This window comes from Sarcophilus harrisii, chromosome 4 (genome assembly GCF_902635505.1).
Source record: "Sarcophilus harrisii chromosome 4, mSarHar1.11, whole genome shotgun sequence".
NCBI lineage: Eukaryota > Metazoa > Chordata > Mammalia > Dasyuromorphia > Dasyuridae > Sarcophilus > Sarcophilus harrisii.
In genome coordinates this window covers 317,938,178-317,964,887 of record NC_045429.1, presented here as the reverse complement: position 1 = coordinate 317,964,887, position 26,710 = coordinate 317,938,178, and the positions used below count along the sequence as shown (strand labels likewise).

General features: G+C 37.1%; 2 protein-coding genes across 14 annotated transcripts in view; one reads left to right on the top strand and one right to left on the bottom strand.

Annotated features, from left to right (window-relative positions):
- Window positions 1–2,698: 2,698 nt before the first annotated feature.
- Window positions 2,699–25,631, bottom strand: C4H17orf80 (chromosome 4 C17orf80 homolog). Of its 10 annotated transcripts, none has more exons than XM_031965728.1 (6): window positions 25,556–25,631; window positions 17,974–18,043; window positions 11,162–12,624; window positions 4,429–4,536; window positions 3,833–3,994; window positions 2,699–2,968 (listed from the first exon to the last, which is right to left on the bottom strand). In XM_031965728.1, exons 3-6 carry the CDS (start codon window positions 12,615–12,617, stop codon window positions 2,940–2,942), a joined length of 1,755 nt encoding a protein of 584 aa, XP_031821588.1. In that variant the 5' UTR covers window positions 12,618–12,624; window positions 17,974–18,043; window positions 25,556–25,631; the 3' UTR covers window positions 2,699–2,939. The 10 variants fall into 10 exon arrangements, with proteins under 10 accessions (XP_031821588.1, XP_012403997.1, XP_031821592.1 ...); XM_012548543.3 differs by having other exon boundaries at window positions 3,881–3,994; XM_031965732.1 differs by having other exon boundaries at window positions 11,162–12,621.
- The window catches only part of FAM104A (family with sequence similarity 104 member A), a 26,459-nt gene continuing 15,728 nt past the window's right edge, over window positions 15,980–26,710 (top strand). Inside the window, exons 1-2 of one of the 4 annotated variants that reach the window (XM_023502577.2) lie at window positions 15,980–16,204; window positions 19,274–19,370. In XM_023502577.2, coding sequence (XP_023358345.1) covers window positions 16,182–16,204; window positions 19,274–19,370 — 120 coding nt within the window. In that variant the 5' untranslated portion in view covers window positions 15,980–16,181. Of the gene's footprint in view, window positions 16,205–18,777; window positions 18,961–19,273; window positions 19,371–26,710 lie in introns of those variants that run through there. The other 3 variants (XM_023502578.2, XM_031965735.1, XM_031965736.1) reach the window with 3 other exon arrangements.

Sequence of the window (26,710 nt, the reverse complement as noted above, 5' to 3'; positions counted from 1 at the left end):
AACACAAGCATTGTTCAATCAGTTCCACCTAATACCTTGTTTCAAGTTCTGGCCCAAAATCAGATCAAATCAACTCCAATGTCTTCACACTTTGTAAAAGATTCCAACAGTCCCAGACAGTAACTTTTGTGCTTTTCTTTTCTACCTGGTATCACTGACAATTCTGAGGTCCTTTAAAATCATTGAGCAAATGAAGGGGTTCTATCAGGATGATGACAATGTGTACTTTTCTCAAGTTTCTTTTTCTAGGTAATTTCAGGATTTTGTTTTGGCAGGAAATAGAGATCATATATATAGGAAGTCAAATGTGTAACATGGGCTCTGCTGGGGTTTCACTATGCAATGTGAGGCACTCTTGTAGCATATTTGAGAAGGAAGTTAAGCCTATCAACTGTTTCCTTTCAGTACAAAGGAAACAGTCTTTATTCTAGCAAGTTCAACAAGAATCAAACAACAGTATTCTTCAGAAAATAAGAGAATTATCTACATGGTTGGACTACCTTTTTGGCAAATATCACCAGTGGTCACAGCACATATGATACTCAGTATAGAGAAACTTTAATATTGAAATTAATGTAGTTTAATGAAGAAAACTCATTGAAGCCTGAATAGCATGAGGTGTAAATGCTTCATCTTGTTTTCTTTTCCAATAAGTAAAAGTGAACCTCAAAAACAGAAAAACAGAAGTGAAGGCAGAATGTGTGAATCTGATAGCTATTGACTTATATAGCAAATTATTGAATACATATTCATTCACATATATTCAATATGTTGAATTTTATCTAAGGGAAGAAATACATATAATCTAAGAAAATTCACATGACTACTTTACATCTTATGTGGTTCTACCTAAGCTGGGTCTGCCACATATAACTGGAAGAAACACTTCAAAGACCTGGCAAAGTTTCATAATCTGTTCTAATACAATAGTGGCCTTCAGCACAACGAAGGCACTTGATACTCATTCTAAGTATGATGATATATACTCTCTGCTTCCATTGTGCTAAGTCCAAGTGGAGATGCTTTTTAAATATTTTTTAAATTTAATGCTATTTTATTTTTCCAAATACGTGCAAAGATAGTTTTCAACATTCAACATTTCAACATTCATTCAAAATATTGTGTTCCAAATTTCTCTCCCTCTCCAAGACAGCAAGCAATTTGTTATAGATTAAATATGTGCAATTCTTCTAAACATATTTCCACAGTCGTGATGCTGAACAAAAAAAAATAAATCAGATCAAAAGGGGGAAAAACCATAAGAAAGAAAAAACAAGCAAAAAAACAATTTAAAAAAATGAAAATACTATGCTTTCATCCACATTTAGTCTTCATAGTCCTCTCTCTGGATGCAGATGGCTCTCTCCATCACAAGTCTATTGAAATTGCCTTGAATCATTTCATTGTTGAAAATAACCAAATCCATCATGGTTGATCATCACCTAATCTTGCTGTTACTATATACAATGTTCTGGTCCTGCTCACTTCACTCAGCATCAGTTCATATAAGTCCAAACTTTTCTGAAATCAACCTGCTGATCATTTCTTATAGAACAATAATATTCCATAACTTTCATATACCTTAACTTATTCAGTCATTCTCCAACTGATGGGTATACACTCAATTTCCAGTTCCTTGCCACTACAAAAGGGGTTGCCACAAACATGTGAATCCTTTTCCCTTTTTTATGACCTCTTTGGGATACAAACCCAGTACAGACAATGCTGGATAAAGGGGTAAGCATGGTTTTGTAGTCCTTTGGGAAGAGTTCCAAATTGCTGAGAGATGCAGGAGGATTACCCAGGTTCCGAAAATATAGTGATTCATAATGGTCAATAGAGGTTTAAACCTATATTGGGTTGCTAGTTGCCTATAGGAGGAGGTAGGGGAGAAAGAGGAAGAAAAGTTTGGATTACAAGGTTTTATAAGGGTGAATCTTTGCATGTATTTGGAAAAATGAAAAGCTATTTAAAAAAGAGAGATTAGGTTTTGAAAAGACTCTTTTAAAAAATACAAATGTTAGATCTAGGACAAGGTAACTCTTTAATTTGTAATTATATATTATTGATATATTATATATATTATTTATGTTGTATATCATATATATTATATATTATGTCTTTAATATAATTGTTATTATATAGGATCAATGGAAAGGTGCCGAAGAGTAGGTGGTAGAGCAGCATTACTCTAATGTGAGAAAGTAAATAGGTTATATAGATGGGAAACTGGGGCCTCCAAAGTATTTCCTTTAAGTATTATTTCAGAAATTCCTGTCTAGAGAAGATGTGCATAGTCTTCCTAATATGGAAACTCCATATAGAAATATGGAGGAGGCTGGTACCAAAGGTCTAGATTTGAATTAAATTCCAGGGAAAATCATAGATTTGCCTGTCTAAGCCCTAGTAGGAGTTGGAGTTAGTACAACTTCTCTGTTCTTCCTTTTAAAACTAGGACTCCAACATACAGGTAAATTGTAATACAGTGCACCAAAGTGATAAAATAAATACTTACTACATCTCTACTCCACACCCTCCATTCAGATTGGCCAAGGAAGTCAATCTGTGAGATGAGGCACAGATCTACTTTGACTATTTTTTCTTTTCAGTAATTTTCCATGAGAATAATATTCCTATAGCACTAATTTCTTAAAATTATTATTTTATTTATTTTTTCCAATTACATATAAGAACATTTTTAAACATTTTTTTTTAAATTCTGAGTTCCAAGTTACCTCCTTCCCCACCCAACTAAAGGCAAGCAATTTGATAAAAATTATACATGTACCACTAATACTTCAACATACTTCAAAAACTTTACTGTTCCTCCTCCCTCTTCCCAATTGAAAACTTAAGCTTTTATATAAATTTCCATTGCTTCTCACGACGTCTCAGTCTATCAGAAGAACTCTTGACACAATACATAGTGTCCAGATCAGTCAGTTGTGCTTGCGCCAACGCTGCAACTCTTTGGGTAGAGAAGAGAAAAAGAAGTAAAGCAACAATTATTGACCATAAAGAAATAAAATCCTTTTGTATAAGTTGAAACAAAGTCTCAGATAAGTTTTTCTTCCAGTCTAGACCCAGAAAAGTTCATGAAATCAAAAGCTCAAAAGATACTTTGTTCCTGGCAACCTCCAACAGCAAAAAACAAGAACAAAAACAAAGCAGGATGAAGGGAAGGGGAAAGTGTTGTCAAAGTTAGGAAGACTGAATAGTAGGAAATACCAGGCTTGCAAAGTGTGTGTTGAGTTGTATATCAGACCGATTTAACAAGATCTTCAAATTACCACAGTTATCTGAAATATCTGACTTACAGGTCTAAAGCCATACTCAAACCTCAGACATGAGGGCTCTGCTTTTAGCCCCTAATCTGAACTCAATCTAGATCTAGAAATGATTCATTTATCCATGTCCAAACTTGAAGCCTGAAGGAGGATTACCCAGGTTCCGAAAATATAGTGATTCATAATGGTCAATAGAGGTTTAAACCTATATTGGGTTGCTAGTTGCCTATAGGAGGAATCTCCTATCTTCCCTTTGGGGAAGTTGCCTCCCTTGGGAAGTTGCCTATCTTCCCTTTGGGGAAGAAGATTATTTTTTCCTAAAGGATTCAGAGTTTATGTATTAAAGGACTTAAAAAAAGAGTGGGCAGGTGTAATTGTGATCAAGATAGTCAGCAAGTTGGGAGAAGGCACATAAGCATTATTAGAATACTGAGGACTGCTGAGAGGAAAAATCACTTTTATGTAAATTTTGTGGGAAAGGAAAGGCCAGAAGCATAGGCATGTTGGATAAAGCAGAAAAGGAGTCAATCCCTAATATAGTTTACCATCATTTAAGGGTCTGTAATTCAAGCCCCAAAGCCAGGAAATCTTACTCAGGTGCTTGAAACTCCAACTGTAGCAAAGGACCCAGTATCCAGCACAGAACATGGTGATGCAACCGGCGCCACCCTTCTTCAAGCTGACAAATTTGGGGTATTTAATCCAGGCTGTTTAAAAAGAAGTATGAATCTAGTTGTTAGTGAACTCTGATTCTGGGACTTATCTGTCAATGTCTTTTGTCTCAGGCTATTTATTGATCAGGGAGATGAAGGTGAAACTCCTTAAATTTATCTCAGAGGAACTTTAAAGAACAATTAATCTAGTCCCTTCAAATGCCCAGAAAGGTGTAAAAATTTACCTTCTCCAAAACAGATTTATTCTTCGTTGGGAGCTGGGGTCAGCCATTTCATGGGAAACATCATTAGTGTGCATTTTGGGATTCACAATAGATATCATTTATACAGGTTTTCATACTAATTCATAACTAAGAATAGATAAAGAGATCCAGTGCCATAAATACCATAGATATATAGCGATTTCTAAAGAAAGTTTGTGAAAATATCCAAACCTAGCAATTGAATCAACATCAATCCAGTCTCACCTTTTTGTACTTTTCCCAGCAGTCCCATTATAGAGAAATTAGACACTCTAAGCCAAGATGGAAGCCTTCCAATCTTTAAATCCATCAGATTTCTTTCCAAAGGAGGAGCTATGAATACAAACAAAATTTCCAGTAATACATCATCCAATTTCACCCACTTTGTTCTAACAATCTAATTTCATCCTCTCCTCCCACCAAGTCTTCCTAGGAGAGGGATAATTTAGTATATTTAGTGGCAAAAATTCCCCAAATGGGCTAGAGAAAAATCATTATTTTAGGCAATAAAGAGAAGAGTGACTTGGGCAACACATTGTACATCTATCATGTAAATCCTGATACATAGCTCTTTTCAACCAGAAGAATTTTCAACAATCTTAAGCCCCCAAGAATTATGACAATTGACCAGAAATTCATAATTCTTTTTTGGTTGTTATTTTGAGGCAACTGGGGTTAAGGGACTTGCCCAAGGGCATAGAGCTACTGAGGTTGAATTTGAACTCAAGTCCTCCAGACTTTCAGGGCTAGTGCTCAATCCACTGCACCACCTAATCACTCCTGAAAGTGCATAATCCTTAAGTTAACTGATACACAGCTAACTCAATAAGCATTTGTATAGATATCCTTTTTATCATACCAACACACATGTGTATGTATATATATGTGAACATATGAATGTATAAATACATATTTATATGTATCTATATACTTAGATTATATATACATATATACATGTATATGAACATATGCATGTATAATAGTTTATTGTACACATAAACACATATACACACAAATAGACTGTTTATATAAACAGAGTGATTTTTGTCCACACAGGGGACTCTTTTCATCAACAAATACCTACTTGAAGTTTATTCTTACCAATACTGTCCAAACCATGGTTTTTTTATCTTATAATTCATCTGCTCCCCATGTTCTCTTGTGCATGTTCTCAACACCTATGATCCCCAAGGCTATTCTCCTCATCTGTCCCATTCCAAAGACTTTCAGGTCCTTGTCCTTATACTATACAGAACTCTTTGCCTAGAGCTTCAAATAACTGAGCACTGTGCAACCTCTCCATTTCTTAGCAGATCAAACATTTAAGAGCTGGAAGGGACATAAACAATCATCTCAGATCAATCTTTTTTATTTTAAAGACAAAGGACTGAAATCCAGAGATTAAATAACATGACCAGTCACCCAGCCAGAGTCAGGATTCCAACCCAGGTTCTCTAATCTATCAAGACCTATGGAGTTGCCTGAGCTATAGAGAGATGAAGCAACTTGCCAGGATCATAGGGCTCATGAATGTCAAGAGACAAGAGCCAATATCTTCATCAACTTCTTACCTAAAACGATATTGCTCTACTGCATGACAGCATTAAGAAATACTAATGGTCATTATATTTTCCACACATCTGAATTACTGTACTCTCACTAGTTCTTAACTAGCAGCCATTACTTTTTTTGTCTTATTTCCATCTGGAACTCAAACAAAGCAATTATTTCCTGCCCACATTTCATACATGACTAAATGCAGATCTGTTGACTTTACAAAGGGGAAGTTTATGCTTTTTCTGGACCTATATTCAACTTTGTCCCACATCCTTTCTAACCACATGAAATGAGTAGAAAGTGTTCTTCCCTCTATGATCCAGTCTCATCGTCTTAGTGGAAAACTGTAAATTAACTCATTAAGGTACAGTGTAATGTCTCTAAAGACCTTTACAGGACAGATGAAAACTGCTTTTAAAAAAAAAGGGGGGGGGGGGAAAGGACAAGCTATCATCAAAAGTCACAGTGAAAAGAGCTATCACAGGCTTCAAATATGTAACTTGAAAGTGTCATAGTGGTAAAAATGAAAACTAGCCAGATTAAGAAAAGGATCTTTAATGGAAAGAAAAGTACTCTCCAACTTTGGGAGAAAATGTTTTTTTGTAAGGAAGAAAAATAACTTGGGAATAGAAACAAAGACATTCATGTATACTTATTGTGTATCTAAGTTATATTTTAATATATTTAACATCTACTGGTCATCCTGACATTTAGGGGAGGGGGTGGGGGGGTAAGAGGTGAAAAATTGGAACAAGAGGTTTGGCAATTGTTGATGCTGTGAAGTTACCCATGTATATATCCTGTAAGTAAAAGGCTATTAAATAAAAAAAAAAAAAAAAAAAAAGAAACAGACATTGCAAAATTCCATGAATATGCTGGTTCTCAGACTTCTTCCAATGAGAAGTACCTACTCAAATCCAACAATGAACCTATTTACTCAAATCCAACAATGAACCTATTTCCACTTTTATAACTACTACTGCTAATTGTTCTCATTTAAACAAGATAGTGCTGTATAGTATAACACAGACTGTTTCCTCACCTGATTCTACTCCAAATTCCTGGATGCCATATTCTACCTGTTTTTTTCTAAGAACCTATCTTCTCTCCATGCTTCCCATTCCAGCCCAAACCCTGATCGTCTTACTTAAAACTCAGAAACTGCTCCATCCCTTTTGGATAATATAGAACTGTCACACTTGCTTATCACCAATGGATTTGGCCTGTCCCATCCCATGGCCACTCAAATCTTGGTCTTGATATGTGGTCTTTCCTCTAGATTTCAATCAAAGCAACACACACACACACACACACATAGAGTCTGCAAACCCAGCATACACACACCACTCTGCTAGCTGGCCTGACTGATCAGCAGTTAAAAATAAATATAAATAAAAATAAGCAGCCTAAAAATAAAGGCCTGGCATGATTCCTACTCCTACTTCCCTATCACTGGCCCTTCCTTTTCTCCAGTAATTTTTTTTTTAATCTTCGCAACGCATTGAATTAGGAATGTCTTCCCCCAATTAAACTTTGAGCCTGATTACCTGTTTTGTATATACCATCTGGACCCTGGTTCCCTACACTGGTATCATCTGCTTTCCAAGAAGTCACTAAATATCTTAAGTTCCAGAAGTCTGCACCCCCTGGACTCTAAAAGAGATACACAGAATCCCTTTAGATCCAAGAACCCTAAATATCACCAAAATCCTAGAAGTACTTCCTTGATCTTTAGAAACCTATTTCTGTAGGAAAATCTCAGAAACACACATTCCCTCTGAATCTTCCCTTTTTCTTGAGCCTCAGACACCTGTTTGTTTGTTTAAGATGTGCCTTTCTATTAAATGTTTTAACATGTGAAAATGCCTTTTTTTCTTCAACTTCAGAGAATGGTCCTTGGATTCTGTCTCTTCTCCCTGAAACCTGATCTGTGACCTAGAACAACCAAGTCCATTTCTCTATAATACAAGCCTTTGCAAAATAACTATTTTTCAGGAACCAGAAGAATCTTCTTTCATTCACCAAAAATAATGTTTTGTCATTCACCAAAACTGCAGGAACTGCACAGGAACAGGTTTCAGTAATTCCCTAATCCTAGTGAGACTTGACAGAATCACAAAACGTAGTTTCGGTTAGTCCCTTATGACCCAATAGGCCTGACTGCTCCTAGATGAAATTTTCTACTTTCTGCAGCTCTAATTCCATCTTGAACTCAACCTCTTACAATCCCAACCCCATCACTCCCCAAAACTGCTCTCTTCTCCCTGACTGCTCTTCATAATCTTTTTTGTTAATTTATTATTCATCTTTTGCTCCCTAAGTAATCATGGGCATCTCTCAAAGTTCTCTTCTTATACAACACACAGTCTCCCTGGTTTTTATGATTTCTGAACAGTTGTAATACCCTAAGAATCAACATTAGCCTTTTGAAATGACCAAGCCTCCAGAGAAGCCTTGAGAGATGTCTCTAACCCTTGCAGTTATTTTCAACAAAACAACATGGTTTACAGAGGAATCAATGATCACTATCAATAAGCCCCATGAGTCAGCGTTGTACTCTAAACCAACTATAAATCAAATTGAAGCCCCAGAATCTTTGAAGATATTGGTTTGGGGAGTAGCCCCACAGTTCCTGACCTTTCACCAGAGCCCAAGATCCTGGAATGCCCATATCTCTCAACTTTGATTCCAAACTATGAGAGCCTATTGTAATGGCACCAAAGCCAACCATAGCCATCCTGGAACAGATACCAGAAACCACTGAGATGACCTAAGAATCAGACATAAAAGAAATTATTACATCTCAATGAAGAAACTTGATCTTTTCATTAATGATCAAGCTATACACAATATTTCCACACTAAAAATAAGTAAGAATGGAGATATACATTGATGAAAAGTTTCTTAAAAGCATGTATGACATTAAGGACAGTTTTCAGCTCAACAGTTTTGGATATTAATAGGTCTCTAATTAGTGAAGATAAAAATATATAGTATTAGTTCCCTAGTTTGAGTTCTTAATAAAGATCTGCACTGGAGCTTAGAAGAATAATCTTAACTGCTCATAATACATTTAATCTCTCAGTATTGGCTACCTGAGCTGCACTGGTGAATAAAGCTGCTTTAAAAAAAAAGGTTAAAGTATATAAGCACTAGTTGTATTTATAAGCCTGAAGTATAGGTAATGTTCTACCTACTGAAATGTTTAAACAGGTCATCTCTATTCTAATCTAGTTGCCAAGATTGGGTAGAAAGACCTTACCCTAATAAAAGAAACTAGACAATAATAATTAAAAACAAAAGCTAACATTTATATAGCACTTACTCTGTGCCAGGCATTGTGCTAAGCACTTTCTAATTATTTCATTCAATCCTCACAACATCCCTAGTTAGTAACTACCACTAGCCATGCTAAGGGTACTAGAACACATAAAAATGGTCCCTTTCTTGTTATATGGAAACTATTATATTGTATTTACTATGTAATGTTATAAAATAGAAAAGCATTGGTAATAAAATGTGCTATATGACCTGGGGCAAATAATTTCATTTTTCTACATTTGTTTCCTTATCTGTAAAATAGGAACACATCTTGTCTTGCCTATCTCATGGGGATAATTTCATGTTCAAAATGAAATAATTTATGTGAAAACTGTCAAATGCTAATCAAATGTAAGAGAATGGTATTATCCACCACACAGTGTTTTAGGGAAGGAAAAAGCTTGAGAATAAGACTTCAAAAGATGGGTTATATAAAAATCTTTGATATCAGAGCAGCTAGATGGCACAGTGGATAAAAAAAAGTACCAACCCTGAAGTCAGGAGGACCTGAGTTTAAATATGACCTCAAACACTTATCACTCCTAGCTATGTGATCTCAGGCAAGTCACTTAACCCCAATTGCCTCAGGAGAAAAAAAAAACCTTAATATCAGTAGATCCCAAGAGAAGACCTCCTCAGTAAAGTGAAAAGCAATCATGGAATCAGCTATTAGTCTTCCTTAACAATAAACTGCTATTATGTAGACATTTGTCTTGCATACTAAAACAGGGTAACTGTTGTAAAGAGTGGAATGCTTTGGAGGAAGGCACAATTAGGAGCTTGTAAACAACTCATGAGGAAAAAAAACCTTGATATTTGTAAGAAGCAAAAACAATCACAACAGCTCACATTTATATAGTATTTAAGGTGAATAAAGGTGTTTTCCTTTCCTCACAACAACCTTATGAGGACAGCAAGGTAAATATTACCCTTATTTTATGAAGAAACTGAAATTATAAGAAGTTACTGGCGAAGGTCTTTTAGGAAATACGTACTGGAGCTAAGAATCAACCCAGGTCTCCTGTCTCCAAGTTCATCTCTTCTCCCTCTTACACTAAGTTACAAGGGCTAACTTGTATTTCAAATCTATTAAGGGTTCCCCCCAAAAATTTCCTGATAAAATGAAACAGTAAGACATCTGAAAACACCAATGAAGAATCTATTTAGACAATGAATGGTACCTTAACGTTTCTGCCTTTAATAGAAATTTTTCATTAATGTGTATCTCCATTCCTACCTACTTTCAGTGTGGGGATACTCATATAACTTGATCACTAATGAAAAGATCAAGTTTCTCTTGATCTGATCAAGCCCTGATAGAAGGGTCCTTTTAAGGAAAACCAGGAAATCCATTACAACTGTAGGGTTGGGTCACATTTCTTCCTGTTTTGTTATTTGTTTATTGTTTTATCTATCTCTCTTTATCCATTTATTTGTTTGTTTCTTGAGAGGCAATTAAAGTTAAGTGACTTGCCCAGAGTAACAGTGCTAGTAAATATTAAGTGTCTGAGGCCATATTTGAACTTAAGTACTCCTGACTCCAGGGCCAGGTACTCTATCCACTGCCCCAACTCACATTTCTAAAGGTACAGCTCAATGACAAGATAAGGACCAACAGTACTTAGTGAGTTGTTGTTAACAATTGTTAGTTCCTTAGTCCTAACAGCTCCTCCTGTTAGCTATATCCTGAAGGAGGAGGAAATAATTAGTCCCAGACTCAGAAAAGGCTGACTCCATCCCAAAGTCTGATTAGATAGCTGTCCTTCTGTATTTTTTTTAAACCCAGGTTCTCTATGGTTAGCTACCAAAATTCCTGGAACCAGATCTCTACTCCAAATCAGTGTATTCCACATACCCAGGACGTATTCTTTCTTCTCCTCATTCCCTTTTGATGGGAATGGAAAATGGACACAGATGGGCTACCATTTAAGAGGGAATGATAATTCTGTCAGGCACTTAGACTATCATTGGGGAAAGGGATAAAGTTATTAAAAATACTAACAGGAATCCAAAATTTTATCAGCAAATCTATAAAAACCTTCAGGAAGATTAAATATTTGAAAATGGACTACTTATTTACCTTGTAAAACTCTTTCCTCTTCTGGGAGACTGTGGTGAAATTTCTGTATCTCAATATTCCCCTTCTGAGGTCTCCCTGGTAACACTCCCAGATGTTGATACCCAGGGTAGAGTTCTGGAAACCACTCCAGTCCCAAGGATGTAGGTAGGCTCTTGCTGCCAGTAGTTTCAATATGACCACCAGTCAGGTTTTTAGGAGCAAAATGACAGGCCAGATTTAAAGGTTGCTGATTATATTTAGTGTGTGTTGCCCATGTATTGGGATTAGGATAAGGCTCTGAAAATACTGGTTTCTTACTCTCCACTGGATTAACTGGAGTGACTAGATCTTCCTCTTCTTGTAGATATTTTAAAACCAAAGTAGAAAGGCTTTGGTTACCTAAATCTGCCAAAGAAAGCGATTCTTCACAACCTGAATCAGGATTGTCATGGTGAGGTATCTTCTCTATGGCTAAATTATTGTTATTAACTTGCTTCCTCATGGCATCTCTCATGTAATCCAATTTAGGTACTTTTACCTCAGGTGATTTATTGTCTTTAGATTCTTTATCCCAACTACACTTTCTAGCTGCCAATCCAAAATGAAACCCTTTTTTCTTTGCTCTATGTTTGATATGATGGTTCTCTCTTCCTCCAGTTTGGAGTGACTTAGACAATGAGGAATTTACATAATTGGTTGAGAAAAAGGATCCTATGCTTTTTCTCGGGATCTCAGAATTATTGACACTGTATGAGGCTTCTGAAATGGGGTCCCAAGCTTTGAGGCCTCTCTCATTGCTTTGTAAAGTTGCATAAGGATTCTGACTTCTATCAAGACTTGGAAAAGTCTCACAAATACTGAAAGGCAAGTCTAATGTTTCTGCTAGGAATTTCTGTCCTGGGTGCTCAATTATTTTATCATTCAGCAAGCCTGACCAATATATCTTATCTTCATTGGTAAAAGAACATTTGGAAGAGCTGCTCCCAAAAATTTCTGAAGGATTTTTGTTCTTATCTTCCCCCGATTTAGGTAAATATTTTTTAAATTTTGCTTTGGAATTTTTTTTTTCTGCAGAAAACAAATGCCCATTCTCAGCCAAAAACACAACCTTCTTTGGTCTAGTAGAATTCTGTGTCATTTGAGAGTTATTTTTAATTTGCTTCTTCATCTCTTCAGCTGTCTGCATAGCAATTCTCATTTCTAAGTCAGCATTATGTAGTCTAACTTTCATAAGGTTCATGTTTCTTCTCTTACTTTGATCTTTTTTAAGTGTCTCTTCACGATCAGTTTTTGTCAGCTTTTTTGGTAACTTCTTTGATTTGGGAGCTTGAAAGAAAACTGCCTTGGAATTAGTAATGTCTGAATTAAAAGGAAGGATGGTTCCTACCTTCTTACAGAAAGGTAAATGAGACTTTAACCGTTTAAATTGTTTCTTACAATGAGGACACAGTTCCATTTGAGGTAAGATGTCTGCCATCTTTCTGCTAAGAAATACAAATGTGACATTATTATTATAAAGAAAACAAACTTCTTTTTCATCTGTTTAATTAGATACCTATTCATACTAACTTTAAATGTAAAGGAAATGAGTTGGAATTGAATGACTTCATTTCACCTTTTTGTGAAGGTAGAAAAGTTAATGGGATAGTTTTTGTTTTAAAAATAAATTCAAATCTCTGTCTCTAACTTGCCTCAGTAAGGAATTTTCTATTTTCTCTTAAGGTCTTAAGGGGATCTACAGAAGAGAATTAAAAGAATCTCCTTGTCACCCCTGAGTTCTACCTTCAGTAAAATACAAAGTGCTTTAGAGGGGAAAACAGGATAACAATCTTAAACTAATAAATAAGTAGAAGGATAAAGAAGTAACAATTAAAAGACAAACTAAATATGGGATTTATTATTATGCACTGAAGCAACACTAGCAGAAACCAGGTGAACATTAAGGCTTTAAGAATTATTAAATGTTTAATTTAAAACATTAAATGCTAACATAATCATAATAAACTTTCTGAGGATTATTCATGTTTATATTAATGCATATGAAAGCTTTTAATAAAGACCATTATTTCATCATTCAAGATGGAAAAGAGAAGTGTGTCCTAGGATTATAAGACAGTGTGGTATAAAGTACAAGAATGACAACCAGGAGACCGGGATTCAACTATCTAACAAATAGCTAGTTTTTTGATGCTGGACAAGTTGCTTAATGACCATGAGTCTTAATTACTTCATCTACATATAATATGAACAGATTGAACGGGATGATTTCTAAGGCCTCTATTAACTATAACATTGATTCAGGGATCCAAGGATTTGCAGACACTTATCTTTTCACATCAATGGCATTGTCTCTCCCACCTCCCCAGTTACACATGAGACTCTCAAAATTTCAGGTGCAAATATCTTTTTTTCTATTATTCTAGTCGTTCTTTTTCTCTCGATAAAAACATATCTACTCTATGTTTCATGGCTATAACTATTTGTGACTCAAAGGCAAAGATAAACGTGCCAAGGTTAGAAAATAGTGCAGCAAGCAACTTACAGGAGAAACAGAATGAAACCAGATAGACTTATCAATCCATTTATCAGAGTAATCCTATAACATTATCCTGGGGGAAACAAAAATATCTTTATTGCCAAGACAAATGAAATGGGCAAAGGGACTTTTGAATAGTATTTGGTTAAAGCTTCTTCCTTTGGGGGATGAAAAAAGTTTGTTTCCCCAAGTGTAGCTTTTCTCACATACATGTAAAATCTCAGTAGTTCTCTATTTAAATTCTCTCCCATAAAGAATGCTTGGTAGTCACCAGGTTGAATAATAATAGCAATAATGATAGCTAGCATTTCATATTGCACTTTAAATTTTGCAAAATGCTTTGAAAATATCATCTATCCTGTTTTATCCTTGTAAATGAGGTAGGGACTAGTGTTATCCCCTTTTAACAGATGAGGAAACTGAGGTACACAGAATTTAAGATTTACCCAGAGCCGCACCACTTACAGAGGTATGAAGGAGAATCCGAACTTAGCTCCTCCTCACTCTATGTACTGCACAGCATCCATTGTTTCCTTACTCTATCCTCCCTAAAATATTGCTCCACTACCTTCTTACTAAATGTCTCACCAACCATACTAGAGAGTGCGTCCCTGAAGCAATTTTCTGCCCTTTCTGATCAGTGACTGATTTCCTGGTCAGTTATTAATGGAAAATCCCAGACACATCGTTTCACTTCCCTACCCTCTCCAATTCATTTACTATATACCACGATCAAGTTAACTCTCCCAATGTCTCTAGATGGAGTAGTTTTCTCTGTAGCTCACCACTGTCCGCTTTGCATCCTCTTACCACTCTTGTAAATTGCAACAGCAAAGTGCTCCTCTCTGGGCATGACTGTTCCGTGGGTGTGGTCATCCCACCCGTGGAACGTAAGCTTCCCTCGAGCCTAACACGGCACACATCCCATAACAAGGACTTCAGAAACTACTTTTTTCATTCATGTGCCATGTTACAACTGCCACGTTTCTTCCCCAATATTCTTCCCTGTTCACCCTTCCCTAAATCATGTTGATCTGTTCTTGGGAAATTAAAACAAAATCCATTACGGCCGGAGAACTCATGAGTAGGAAGATCAATCCTACAATACGCAAGGGTACGTATTCCAGCTAAGTAGAAATAGTTTGGGATCATCAGCTTTCGCCATCACCAACTAACAGGTGTTTATTAAGCACCTATTACACATAATGGCTAGAGATTGTGCCCGGGGATTCGAGCACCGAAATATACAGCTGCACGTACTTTCCGGGGCTTCATCCCGTCGGTGAGTGAGCCCCATGCCGCCAGCACCCCCATTATCAGGGGTCCCTGGTATCTTGGTATCGAATACTTGCTACTTTCCTGTTCTCCTTCCCTTCCCGGCACATAAATTCCCTTTTTCCCTTCTCTCCCCCATCTGGCTCTCGAACTTCTTGTTTCCCCGCGAATCTACCGCGCCCCTTTCCCTTTCCCTCTCTTGGGCTCCGCTCCATCTCCCACGAAGGGCGGCAGCCGGGACGGAACCCAAGACGTGGACGCCGAAAACCTCGATCCGCGTCCCGATTCTGCTGTTAGCTAGCACCTTGCTGAAGGTTATGGCTTTTCCAGATAGACGGTGACCCGGAGTCCCTTCCAGTTCTGAAGCCGAGCCCCCGAAGCGCTTTCTTGGGGTCATTCCTTCTCTGGGTCCCCCCCCCCCCACACCCAGGCAGGCAAGATTCCGGGGCCCCGAACCAGGGAGCCCCCCGTCTCGGGGCAATGCATCCCCTCCAGCTCCCCTTTGGGGGGCTCCTCGGGAACCAGGCTTCCACTCAGAGTTCCACGCTCTCCAGCGGAGCGTTCAGGAAACCCTAAAGACCGCACTTGGGGGCGGGGGGGGGGGACTCAATTTGCTACCTCCAGCGGCTCCTAAGAGGACTACAAAAAAGGCCACTTCCCTATTCGTCTGTCTTTTCAAATGCCGGATGCTTGTGAACTTCCCTTTTCCAAATCGTACCCAAATTTAGCTCTAATGTTTTATATCGCTCTTATGGATTTCTTGCTTATTTGTAATTCAGGGGTGCGGTATGTCCCCACAATTGTCAGGATGAGAACAGGCGAAAGCTAAAGACACCTATATACGAGGACCCTCCTCTATCCCCTACCCCCTTCCCCCACCTTTACTGAAAAGGTGAAGATCGAATTTCTCAGCTCGCCACACCCCCTCTTCCGGTAGGTGGGATTGCGGAGCCTCTCGGGTCGGTCCAATTGCGCAAGCGCGAGTGGGCGGGTCTACAGAGGCGGTGGTATGGGGGGTGGGAGCGTCGGGGAGACGCCGGAAGTCGTGGTGGTACGGGTCCGGTGGAGGGGTACTCCACTCAGACGGCGTAGAGGAAGGCGGTAGTGAGGGATAAGACCGGAGGGGGAGGGCGTGGGGGCGGCGGTCGCCGCTACCGCCGCCTGAACCGAAGACCTCCCCACCGATCTCCCCGCCGGGCGACGTGCCGTCGCTCCTCTCTATCAGCTGCCATGAGCGAACGCCTCCGCCCCAGGTGAGAAAAGGGATCCCCTCACCCCTCTTTCTGGAGAGGCCGGAGTCGCGGGAGGCGGGCGGGAGCCGCGGAGCGGAGAGCCGGGGAGGGATTGACCCTGCGGGGACTCCGTCAGTCCGTCTATCCGTCAGTCCCGGCGCTGGGCTGCTGGGGTCGGGGGGAGCACAGGAAGCGTAGCTGTTTGACCCTGCCGGAGCCCCGTAGTTTGCTCAGGGGGGACAAATTGGGAGTCTTTGGGTACCCATTCTCTCCCCTCTTCCCCTGGTAGGAACGGTGAACCCCCCCGGCGGATTAGGCCCCTGCTTTCTTTAGGGAAGCGTAATAAGCCAGCCTCTGCGGTCCGGTATTAGTGGATGCTGAGTTATGTTGCCTAGGGGTGGAAGGGGTTACCTCTGTTTCCTAGATGTCAGAACGAGAAGTGCTTTATACTGCAGTGGGGAAAGACTTTGAGGGAGACCTTAAAGAAAGACTTCGATAATGAAGCCGATCGCATGTGGTAAACAGACGTCATAACTAGGGGAGGTGAGAAGAGTATTTTCCCGGGACCACAGTAAGGAGGCAACCAGCTGCCCTGGGCTAAGGAGCTTTTGGAATACGGTGTGCCTGTGTGTTATTCTCCAGAATTGGGCTCCCTCGTATGCTGGGTTTTTATTCTGCCGTTTGTGATTAGGGTAGACAAGCTGAAGGAGCAAGTTGGATTTTTTTTCTTTGCCCACTTCTGTTACTTTTATTTCCCTTTCCTACTTTCCTTGCTGAATTAACTACTACAGAGAGAGAGTCGTTAAAAAGAATCAAGAATTTTCGGTGGCCGCTACAATGCGGCAGTCTCATGTTTATTTTAGAGGTGAGGGCTGATAGAAAGGTGCATAGAGAAAAGATCCAAGCGCTTTGAAATCAAAATCATTCTGGTGTAGTTTTTTAGAACCAGAAAACACGTTAGAGATCATATATTTCTACTCCCTCATTTTACAGATGAGAAAACTGAGGTCCAGAATAGATAACCCTGATTCACGATGACGTCAAAATTTCATTGCTTGTCAAATTTGGTAGATTTGTTAAGACTTTATTTTTTTGTCTTTAATAAACTGCAAAGTTAATTAGCATATGCTAACACCCTAATGACTAGTTCCCTTCTCACTCTAGCCTCAAAACCAGTTTCTAGAATTACATTATTTCTATTTGGTCCAGCCCTCCAGTTAAGTGAAAACCTGAGATTCATATGATTAATATGTGGATGGTTGATCAGAGAGGCTAAGGATGAGCATATGGAGATTCCTTATATAGAAAGAGGATCATTTTGAGTCTAGGATGTTATAAAGTGATGCTATTATAAATAGAATCAAGCCACCTTCTGAAACTACTTATTTAAAAAGATAGGATCATTTTGAGTCTAGGATGTTATACACTGATGCTATTATAACTAGAATCAAGCTACTTTCTGAAATAAGTAATGAAAGTATTTTGGTTTCTGTAGTGCTGTTTCTAAAGGTTGCTATTGGGGTGCTTCCCTCATTCTTGAACATTCAAACATTTCCAACAGAAAAGATTTCTCTACTCCAACCCACTTCTGCTGCCACGTGGGAAATATATGTTGTTGGATCCATACCTGAAACTTCCCTTTACTATCAAATGATTTAGGCTTACCCTTCAGTTCCTTAGATTTCCCCTTACTCCAGTGGTTTAGTGGATACCAAGGGTAGCAGTTTCTCAGGGCCCACATATCTGGCAACTAAGCTTTTCACCCACCCACTTAATGATAATGATAATACCTTCAGGTAGCATCCACCTCCAAGGAGTTCAAAGTATTACTGTACCAGAATGATATTCTTCACAGCACTCCTGAGAGGAAAAAAGAAAAACAGACGATTATTCCATTTTTCAAGTAGATAATTGAGTCTCGGGGAGAAAACTTGGCCCACAGAGCTGAAAACATCTGTTTCCACCAGATCAGGCAGAAATTGAGATCATTATCTGTATTAACAGGGTTTACATTTAAGAGGGAGAACATAGTTCAGGAATTGAGAGATTTGAGACTCAAGAGCCTCTTATTCCTTTAACATTTTTATACACATTTTAAAAATCAGGCCACAGTATATACCCAAAATTAAATAGGCTTTATATGTTACAGTGTGTAAGACACTTTATGCCCAAGATTAAATAGTCTTTGAAAAGACCCACCTCAGTCTTTGGCTTTCTAGCTATAAACAATGAACTTTAGAAAATTCTTCATTATAATAAGAATAGGCTACATCTACCACTAATTTAGCTTTAAACTACACAGCAAGTTTTTCCTCTATAATTTATTATTTCTCAGCAGCTATTTAGAATGCTGGTAGGCATCCTTTTTCTAACAGTCGTGGCCCATACCGAGTACATACATATTGTTGTCTCTTTTGATTATTTAAATTCCTTCCAGAACACTTGATTAAGAAGAGTCAGACCTGTATTTAAAACTCTTATTTACCAGTGAGCCTTAAAAAAAAAAAACCTTATAAATGGTTTTCTCCCCTTCAAAATAATCCAGTGAAGTAACAATTATGTCATAATACTATCTGGTACAAGCAAACTGAGTAATTGAGTTAACAAGAGAAGAGTCTAACCTTTTCAGTGTTTGTCATAGTACCACTGTAAAGTCCTTTAAGGGTAAATAGTGATTGGCAGCCACACCTGGCTTAACTGCCATCACATGGAAGGGAGTAAAATTAGTTAACATGGAATTGTAATTTCAGGGATTATAAAAAGATGAACTTAATTAGGTAGATATTGATAATTTAGTTAACAACTTACAGTATTCCTGTTTGAAAATTTTTCAAGCTTAAATTTAGAACTGAATCTATTTAACAGCTTAACTTTATTAGTACTGCTAACTTATGCTGATAAATGTTTTTTGTTATCAGTGCCTAGTAGTGCTATAGTGTTTAAGTCACCCTAGTATCAATTGGATCATTCAGGTTTTGGAGGATATTTTAGGGGGAAGATATAAAATATGTATGAATTCTTATTTATGCTTGAGAAGTCAAATGACAGTAGTTGGCTAATTTTTTTCTCCCTCCGATGATTTAATTTCAGGAAAAGGAGAAGGAATGGGAATGAAGAAGACAGTCATCTCCCTCAGACCAAACGGAGTAGCAGAAACCCTGTCTTTCAGGACTCCTGGGATACAGAGGTAATACCTGGATTAAGATTAAAGCGCCTATTTTAGAAGTTTCCTGAACTTAAATATTTACATTGTAAAGGGCAGGCAAAAAATGACAGTTGTTCAAAAAATATACAAGAGTTTCCCTTTAAAAAGCTTGAAGTATTTTTGAAAGTATTGAGTTCTCTTTACCAATTTGCTTTTTTCCTTTCCCTATGGCACACAGTAGGCATTAAGTACAGGCTTTATTAATAACATATAAATATCTAATAACTGTTAAGTTAATGTAGGACCAGATCTACATGGTGTTTCTGGAGAATTTTTCTAATTAAAAAAAAAAAAAATTTAAACTTAGGTAGCTCTTTTCAGATAGCTTTAAGAGTATTAAAGAAAATCTCTCAAAATATGAGGATTCAACACATACTAGAAAAGCTTTGGAGCAGTAATCTGCTGGACACATATCTAAGCCAAGTTTACTGAAAGTGGTGCTTTGTCTGTGGATATTAAACCAGATTTCTATAGAAAGGACTCTGGTCCATTATGGAAATTGGAAGTTTGTTACCCTTATTATGAAATAGACAGGTTTGAATTTTTAATATTTCAGGTAAAATCATATGAAGGCAAATACAATGCCCCCCCCCCCCAAAAAAAAAAAAAAATTTCCACATAGTTTTTCTGGTTCCCATTCCCATTTATTTAGAATTTATTCTGTTCTACGGAATTTTAACACAGCAATTATTGTTTAGCTCATTGTAATTGATTTGTACATATAAAGACTTCCTTGGAGCCTGTAGATGTTGAAGTGGATAAGAGATAGCCCTGAGGTCAGGAGGACCTGATTCAAATTCTGCCTAAGTCATTTAATAATATTCTAAATGGGTAAATCACTTTAACCCCATTGCTTCAGCCAAAAAGGCAGAGACAGACACACTTCCTTCATGGAATTATTATAAGTAGAGTCAGAAAATAAGTATAAAGTTCAGAGTTACCTTTGGTGCTATCACAGTGCAAAAGTTAATAGATGCAGATTAGAAACACTAGGAACTCAAATTTCTAGAACCTTTTAGAATTCTTGACCTTTTTGTTCACCATCTTTCTCTCCTATACCATTCCCTCAGCTCCTAAACTTCATGTGTCATTTTGGATAATACTAATGCTCTTATATCTTAGTATACTTACATTTCCTGTGTATGTATCATATTCCCCTATTAAGACAATTCTTAAGGGTTTAGCTAAATTTGCTGTGTCTCTTAGTGCTTGAGTACTGCTCTGCACATTGAATGATGCTTAATACACCTGAACTGAATTCACTGAACAGTAATGGAATGAATGAGATGAAATTAGAGCAATGTGGTTTTTGATGAATGGGAGAAAACAAGTTATCAGGAATTAAATTAAGCTAGACTAGTCGGTTGTAGTCACAACTACAACTAATAGCTGTGTTAAAAACTGGAGTAACAATTTCACTCTGAAGTTCTTTTCAATTAATCAGGGGAAATTTTTTTGTAAGTGATTTGACCTATGTCAGCAAGGTTCTTCTGTTTTTCAACATAAGTATCACTTTTGCTTCTTCTACATGTGATGTATTTATACCACATCAAAGATTTAGCTTGTAGATTTTATTTGAGAACCTAATTTTTTAAAAATTATTTATCATATGTTACCTATTGTTTTTTCTTCCTGCTGTATTTTGGACCTGGGAATTCCCTATCTATAGCTTCAAGAGAAGTAGAATTGAACAAGAACTATCTTAAAAGTCGATTCTTTGATTTAATTTCTGTTGAATTTAAACATTTCTTTGTGCGCAATTGGTATCAAGAAAGCAAAGGAGGAATTTTGCCATCCACTTTTTGGCTCACTTACTTAATTCCCAGACTCTTGAATCTCTTGTAATTGTTCTTGTCACCATCTGTCTTGAGGCTGGGCCAGGGTTTCTTCACACCCTGCTCAAGGCTAATACAAAAATGTTCCTAATATAATCCATTAAAATGGGACAAGAAGAGAATAGATGGAATCGATAGGTAATTTAAAATTCAGACTGTATCTATTAGATTCTCCATTATTCCTTCAACTTTTGTCAGAGATCCTAAGCGGAGCCAAATTATGCAGCTGCTTCTTAGATAAAAAAGTATTGGCCACCAGAAAGAGCTAAAGAAGGAGAAACTAGAAGAATGGTGATCCTCCCATTATTATGGGATAATTGAGCACCAACTAATTGAGTTGCTTCTATTACAGTTTATTTTTATGTTGATTTTATTAGAAGGACTGATTAAGTTAACACCTTGGGAGGTGGGAGAGGTTGGCATTTAAAGGGAAAAAATATTGTGCCTTTTTTCTGTTTATGTAGCTTTTACCTCATTTTTCACTTTTAGTCAGTTATGCTTTAGATGATAACTCGAGACAATATTTCCCTTCATATCTGTCTTTTATTTTTTATTGCAATAATTTATCAGTTCCCCATCAGTGCTTTCCCCCTTGTACAGAGTTAAACAAAACAAACACATTGGTCTTGGATTTGTCGGCTGTTTAACTTTTTTAGGCCTCTGAAGTCTAAATTGGCTATTGCACTGATCTGAGTTCAATTAACATTGATCTTTAGAAGTTTATGAATTCTTATTCACTATTACATTTATATACCATGATTTGTTCAGGCACTCCCCCAGGTGATAGGCATCCATTTAGATTAGTTTTTGCTTCCATAGAAGTGCTACTATGAAACATGTTTTGTACACCTGGGATCTTCTTATCTTTTACCTCCTTGAAGTATTGGTATTTACTGCCTCATTTTTTTTTTTTAGGAGCTGAAGTGCCTTTTTTTTTTTAAAAGCACTTTTACCTTTTAACCTGAAGATTTATTTTTGAGTGATGGGTTTTCAGAAGTTTGAGGATTATTTGTCAGTTATTTGTCTTAAAGGTGTCTTAATTGAATTAATAGATGTGGATTTTTACAAATTATTACCTCTTTATTGCAGTATCTGGTATGCTTTCTCCATTTGCAAAAATGGTCATATGCTGCTCCTCAGGCTGGAATTCCCTATGTGTATTTTTTTCCTGTCCCTTTTCTTTCCCCACCCTTTTCCCTTTTTCAGCAATATTCTGTAGTTCCTAGTAGACCTTGAAAAAGTAGTGAAAGAGGTAATGAGAGGTACTCAAGAAGAGTCAAACTGGTTTGAACCTAGCAGTCCTTTTAGCTTAAAGAGGGCTGCTTTATAGTATCAATTGTGTCTTTCCCACTTGTGATCCTTGAGTAGCCAATTTTGCTTTGTCATCAGAGGCCTGAAGCAATTTACCTGCATAATTAGTATCTTCCCTTTCCTTTTAGAAGACTTTAAAGTATGTTTGAGTATGCTTTGTGTATAGTATGTTCTTAGCTTGTTATGTACTAGCTTCATTTTCTCACTGGAAAAAAAAAAGAAAAAACTGAGGACAAGTGGTTTCCCCAAAGCTGCAATTGGAAGAACTCAGGAGGAATTTAACTTGCAGCATTTTTCCCAAATTGCTTTGCCCATGCAAAACTTTTGTACCTGAATGGACACAATGTTTCTGCATAACTTTGTCTTTCTTACAAGTAAACATTTGCTTCTTGAGGATTGGTTTCACAGGATTATGTTATATATGTCCAAAAATAACTAATATAAGAACAAGAGAACTAATAAAACTTATTTTTAACAAGAAATGAATGAGTCAGCTAGATGGCATAGTGGATGGAGCACTGTCCTTGGAGTCAGGAAGACCTGACTTGCCCTCAGACACTGTTACATGTGACATTGGACAAGTCATTTAACCCCAGTTGTCTTAACAAAAAAGAAAGAAAAAAATTGATGGAACCTACAAGAAATCTGGGAATATGGAATATCCTTTTGAAACAAAGCAAAATCAGGAAAATTGAAAATGGGGGAAAGGAATTTAAGGATTTTTTGTTTGTCTCCCCCCCCCCCCAAGAAAAAAAAAACTTCATAAAATATTCATACTTTAGAAGGGAAAAAAATTGTAGTATTGGAATTCTATATTAGTATTGAAATTCCTCCTTGTTGTGAAGAACATTGTTTTAGAAACACTGCTTTTCTAGTTTTTGTGTATTAGTACCTGATGTTACTTCAAATATTTTGTGGTTTTTAAAATATAAATATTGTGCATCTTTGGACTAGATTGTACATATGCTAATTATAATTTTTACATAATAGAGGTTAAATTAAGCATTATTAGATTTGACAAGAGCTCCTATCTACAATATTTATTATTTTGAAAAAGTCAGAAATTTCCTTCTAGAATTACATGTGATTGTTGATTCAGGGGAAGGGACGGTATTTGTTTTCCCTAGTGGATAGCCATCCTATTCCTTAAAAAATTATATTAAGGGGACAGTTGGGTGGTGCAGTGAATAGAGTACCAGCCCTGAAGTTGGGAGGACCGAGATCAAATCTGGTCTTAGACACTTAACACTTCCTAGCTGTGTGACCCTGGCAAGTCATTTAACCCCAATTGCCTCAGCCAAAAAAAAAAAAGAAGGTTTGGAATATCTACACAACATGAATATTACATATATATTTTTTTAACCTATCCCCATCACCCTCACTGGTGACAGTCCTTTTTTTTTTAATAGCAAGATAATAACTGATACTTATTGTGGTGCTTTAAAGTTTTCCAAATACTTGACATTATTTCATTTGAACTTTAAAATACTGTGAGTTATGATGGATGTTAGAATCAGGAGGGAATCTTAGAAGCCATCTTGTCCAGTCTAATATTTTACATATGAGGAAAGCAAGGTTTACAGAAGTTGAATGCCCGTGGTTATTTAACTAGTAAGTACTGGAGGTAAGATTTGAACCCAGATCTTTTTACTTCAGTTCCACTATATAAGAAAAAGTTCTTGTGTAGAAATCAGCTCTGAGGGGGGCAGCTGGGTGGCTTAGTGGTTAGAGTGTCAACCCTGAAGTCAGGAGGACTTAAGTTCAAATCTAGCCTCAGGTACTTAACACTTCCTAGTTGTGTGATCCGTGGGCAGGTCACTTAACCCCAATTGCCTCAGCAAAATGAAAGAAATCATCTCTGTGAGTCTCATTGTATTGAGACCTATAATGAGGAATTCTGGCATCTTAAGATGTAAACAGACCATGTGAATTGAGGAAATCAAATGGTACAGGGATCGGGATGGAGAGAAGTCCCGAGGAGGGACTTCCCACTGCCCAAATAGGAGGAAGAGGGAGAATGATAACAAGGATCTAGGAACATCCTGGAGTGAACTTTAAAAGAAAACAGATTGTTTGAATGTGGCATTGTAGGACTACAAGTGTGCCCAGCTTCTCCTGGCTCTGTGTTTCAGGAGAGAAGGCTTCAGGAGAAAGCTATATTTCAGCCAACTCCAGAAGTGGAATGAATGTGAGAGCAAGGGACCACAAAAATCATAAAAATTTATTTGGAAAGGATCTTGAAAATCATTTAATTTGATCCCTTCATTTTATAGGTAAGGAAACCTAAGGCATAGAAAGATGTAATAATGACTTGCCTAAGGTGTCAAATAGATTGAGTGCCTGAACCAGGGGGAGGACTCGGTGCTCTGAGTTTATATCCAGCAATCTTTCAGCAAGTTTTCAAAGGGCACAATAGAAAAGCAAAGAATACTACACCTTATGGGTGTCCTTGATGATTCTGCACTGATCGGGACTGTGATGGGGTCTTGGGCTAGGCAGCCTTTGTAGTAATAGAGTCTGCTATTGTGAAAAACTACACCTAAAGGAAGCCTAAAATGGTCATGGGACTTGGACAGATGGCAACCCAGTATTAGACAAAAGAAATGGAAGGCCAGTCACTTAATTAGGACTAAGAGGGGACTGAAGCGCAGGTAGGAACTGTGCTTCCTGTGATGGTGACCCCTGGAGATTTGCCCCATTCCTTCCCTTCATGATAGTCCTGACTTTTTCCTTGACGGTAAAGTAGGTGCTAATATCAAAGCTTATTTCTTGTTTTATTTATACTTTTCTTCATTTTAAACCATTTTAAACTTTCTGTATTCTGCTTTTACTCAATCTGTGAAATAACTATTTTCTTTTATCTTACTCTGATACACAGTGACACTTAAAAGATTTCTGCCTAAAAAAGGTTATGAGCTATGCCTGTGGCATGCCACATTGTAACCTGAATGTCTGTTTCTTCATCTTTTTGACTTGCCTGAGAGTGAAAATGAAAGAGAAAGAAGCACAGAAGAGACTTACCTCAAGCTTTTGCCTTTTCCCTTCCTTTCTTGGTAGGGGAAAAAACCATTGATGTCACAATCTCAGCATTCTAAGGATATTCTCACTGTAAAAGGTATAGGATCAATAAACAGAAACCTAGCAACTGAATGATTACAAAATTCTGTGAACTATTATATATAGTTGTTAGGTTTGGTTTTTCAAAAAGATCATTTTAGCCAAAGACTAGCACTAATAACAATAAAAATCAGAGGTTTTTAAAGCTTTTGATGGCCTTACTCATCTCTCATGACTAGCAATGAATTTAATGACAAGAACCATCTAGAAAACTAGTAAAACCAGCAAGAGATTTAAGTTGATTTGGTTTGTCTTTTGTTCTGAGATTTGTACAGTTTTTATAGCTGTAAAACCAAATAGGAACCAAATTCTAAGAAATTTATTTTTAATTGAAACAATACATTTTCACAGATGGTCTAATTTTATTAATTTATTATTTATTATTAATTAATTATTCATTATTGTTTATATTATTAATTATTTCTTATTTTCAAACTTTGATTATGGTTCAGGTCCTTGGAATGATGGTAATATATATTATATATTCACTCATTAAGCCATACCAATATTTTTTTTTTATATTTCTAATTAGATATCATTTGATGCCTTTGTTTTTACCTCATACTCATTTCTGAACATATTTTCCCTAACCCCACTTAAATTTTTCTTTGTTAACATTAAGAAAGAAAACCAATTCAGGAAAAACAATCAAAATCAGCTGCATTTAACAGTTTAGGTGATAGTCCTATCATAGTCATCGATAGTCCTTCACCTCTACAGTGAAGTTTCATTTTCTCAGCTGTGCTCTGGGACCAAACTTGATCACTATAATTATATGGGGTTTTATTTAATTTCATTGCTTTGTTTTAATCTATCATTTTCCTGTTTTGAAAGAATTCATTTGTTATTTCCCATAGTGCACCAATTGCATTATATTCATGTACCACAATGTGTTCAGCCATGCCTCAACTGGTTGAGACTTAACTTGTGTTTGCAGTTTTTTACTACATCAAAAAGTCCTGAATTGAATTTTTTTCTTTTTGCATACAAGACTTTCAGTGTTGCAAACAATTGTCACATGTTTGATTGTTTTTTAAAGGTGGAAGACTTTGCTAACAT

Coding starts and splice junctions, on each gene's coding strand:
- C4H17orf80 (XM_031965728.1), bottom strand. CDS start 12,617: ATGGCAGACATCTTACCTCAAATGGAACTGTGTCCTCATTGTAAGAAA. Junction 3,995..4,428: donor GCTGGGAAAAGTACAAAAAG/GTGAGACTGGAT, acceptor CTTTTTAAACAG/CCTGGATTAAATACCCCAAA. Junction 2,969..3,832: donor TTACAGACCCTTAAATGATG/GTAAACTATATT, acceptor CTCTACCCAAAG/AGTTGCAGCGTTGGCGCAAG.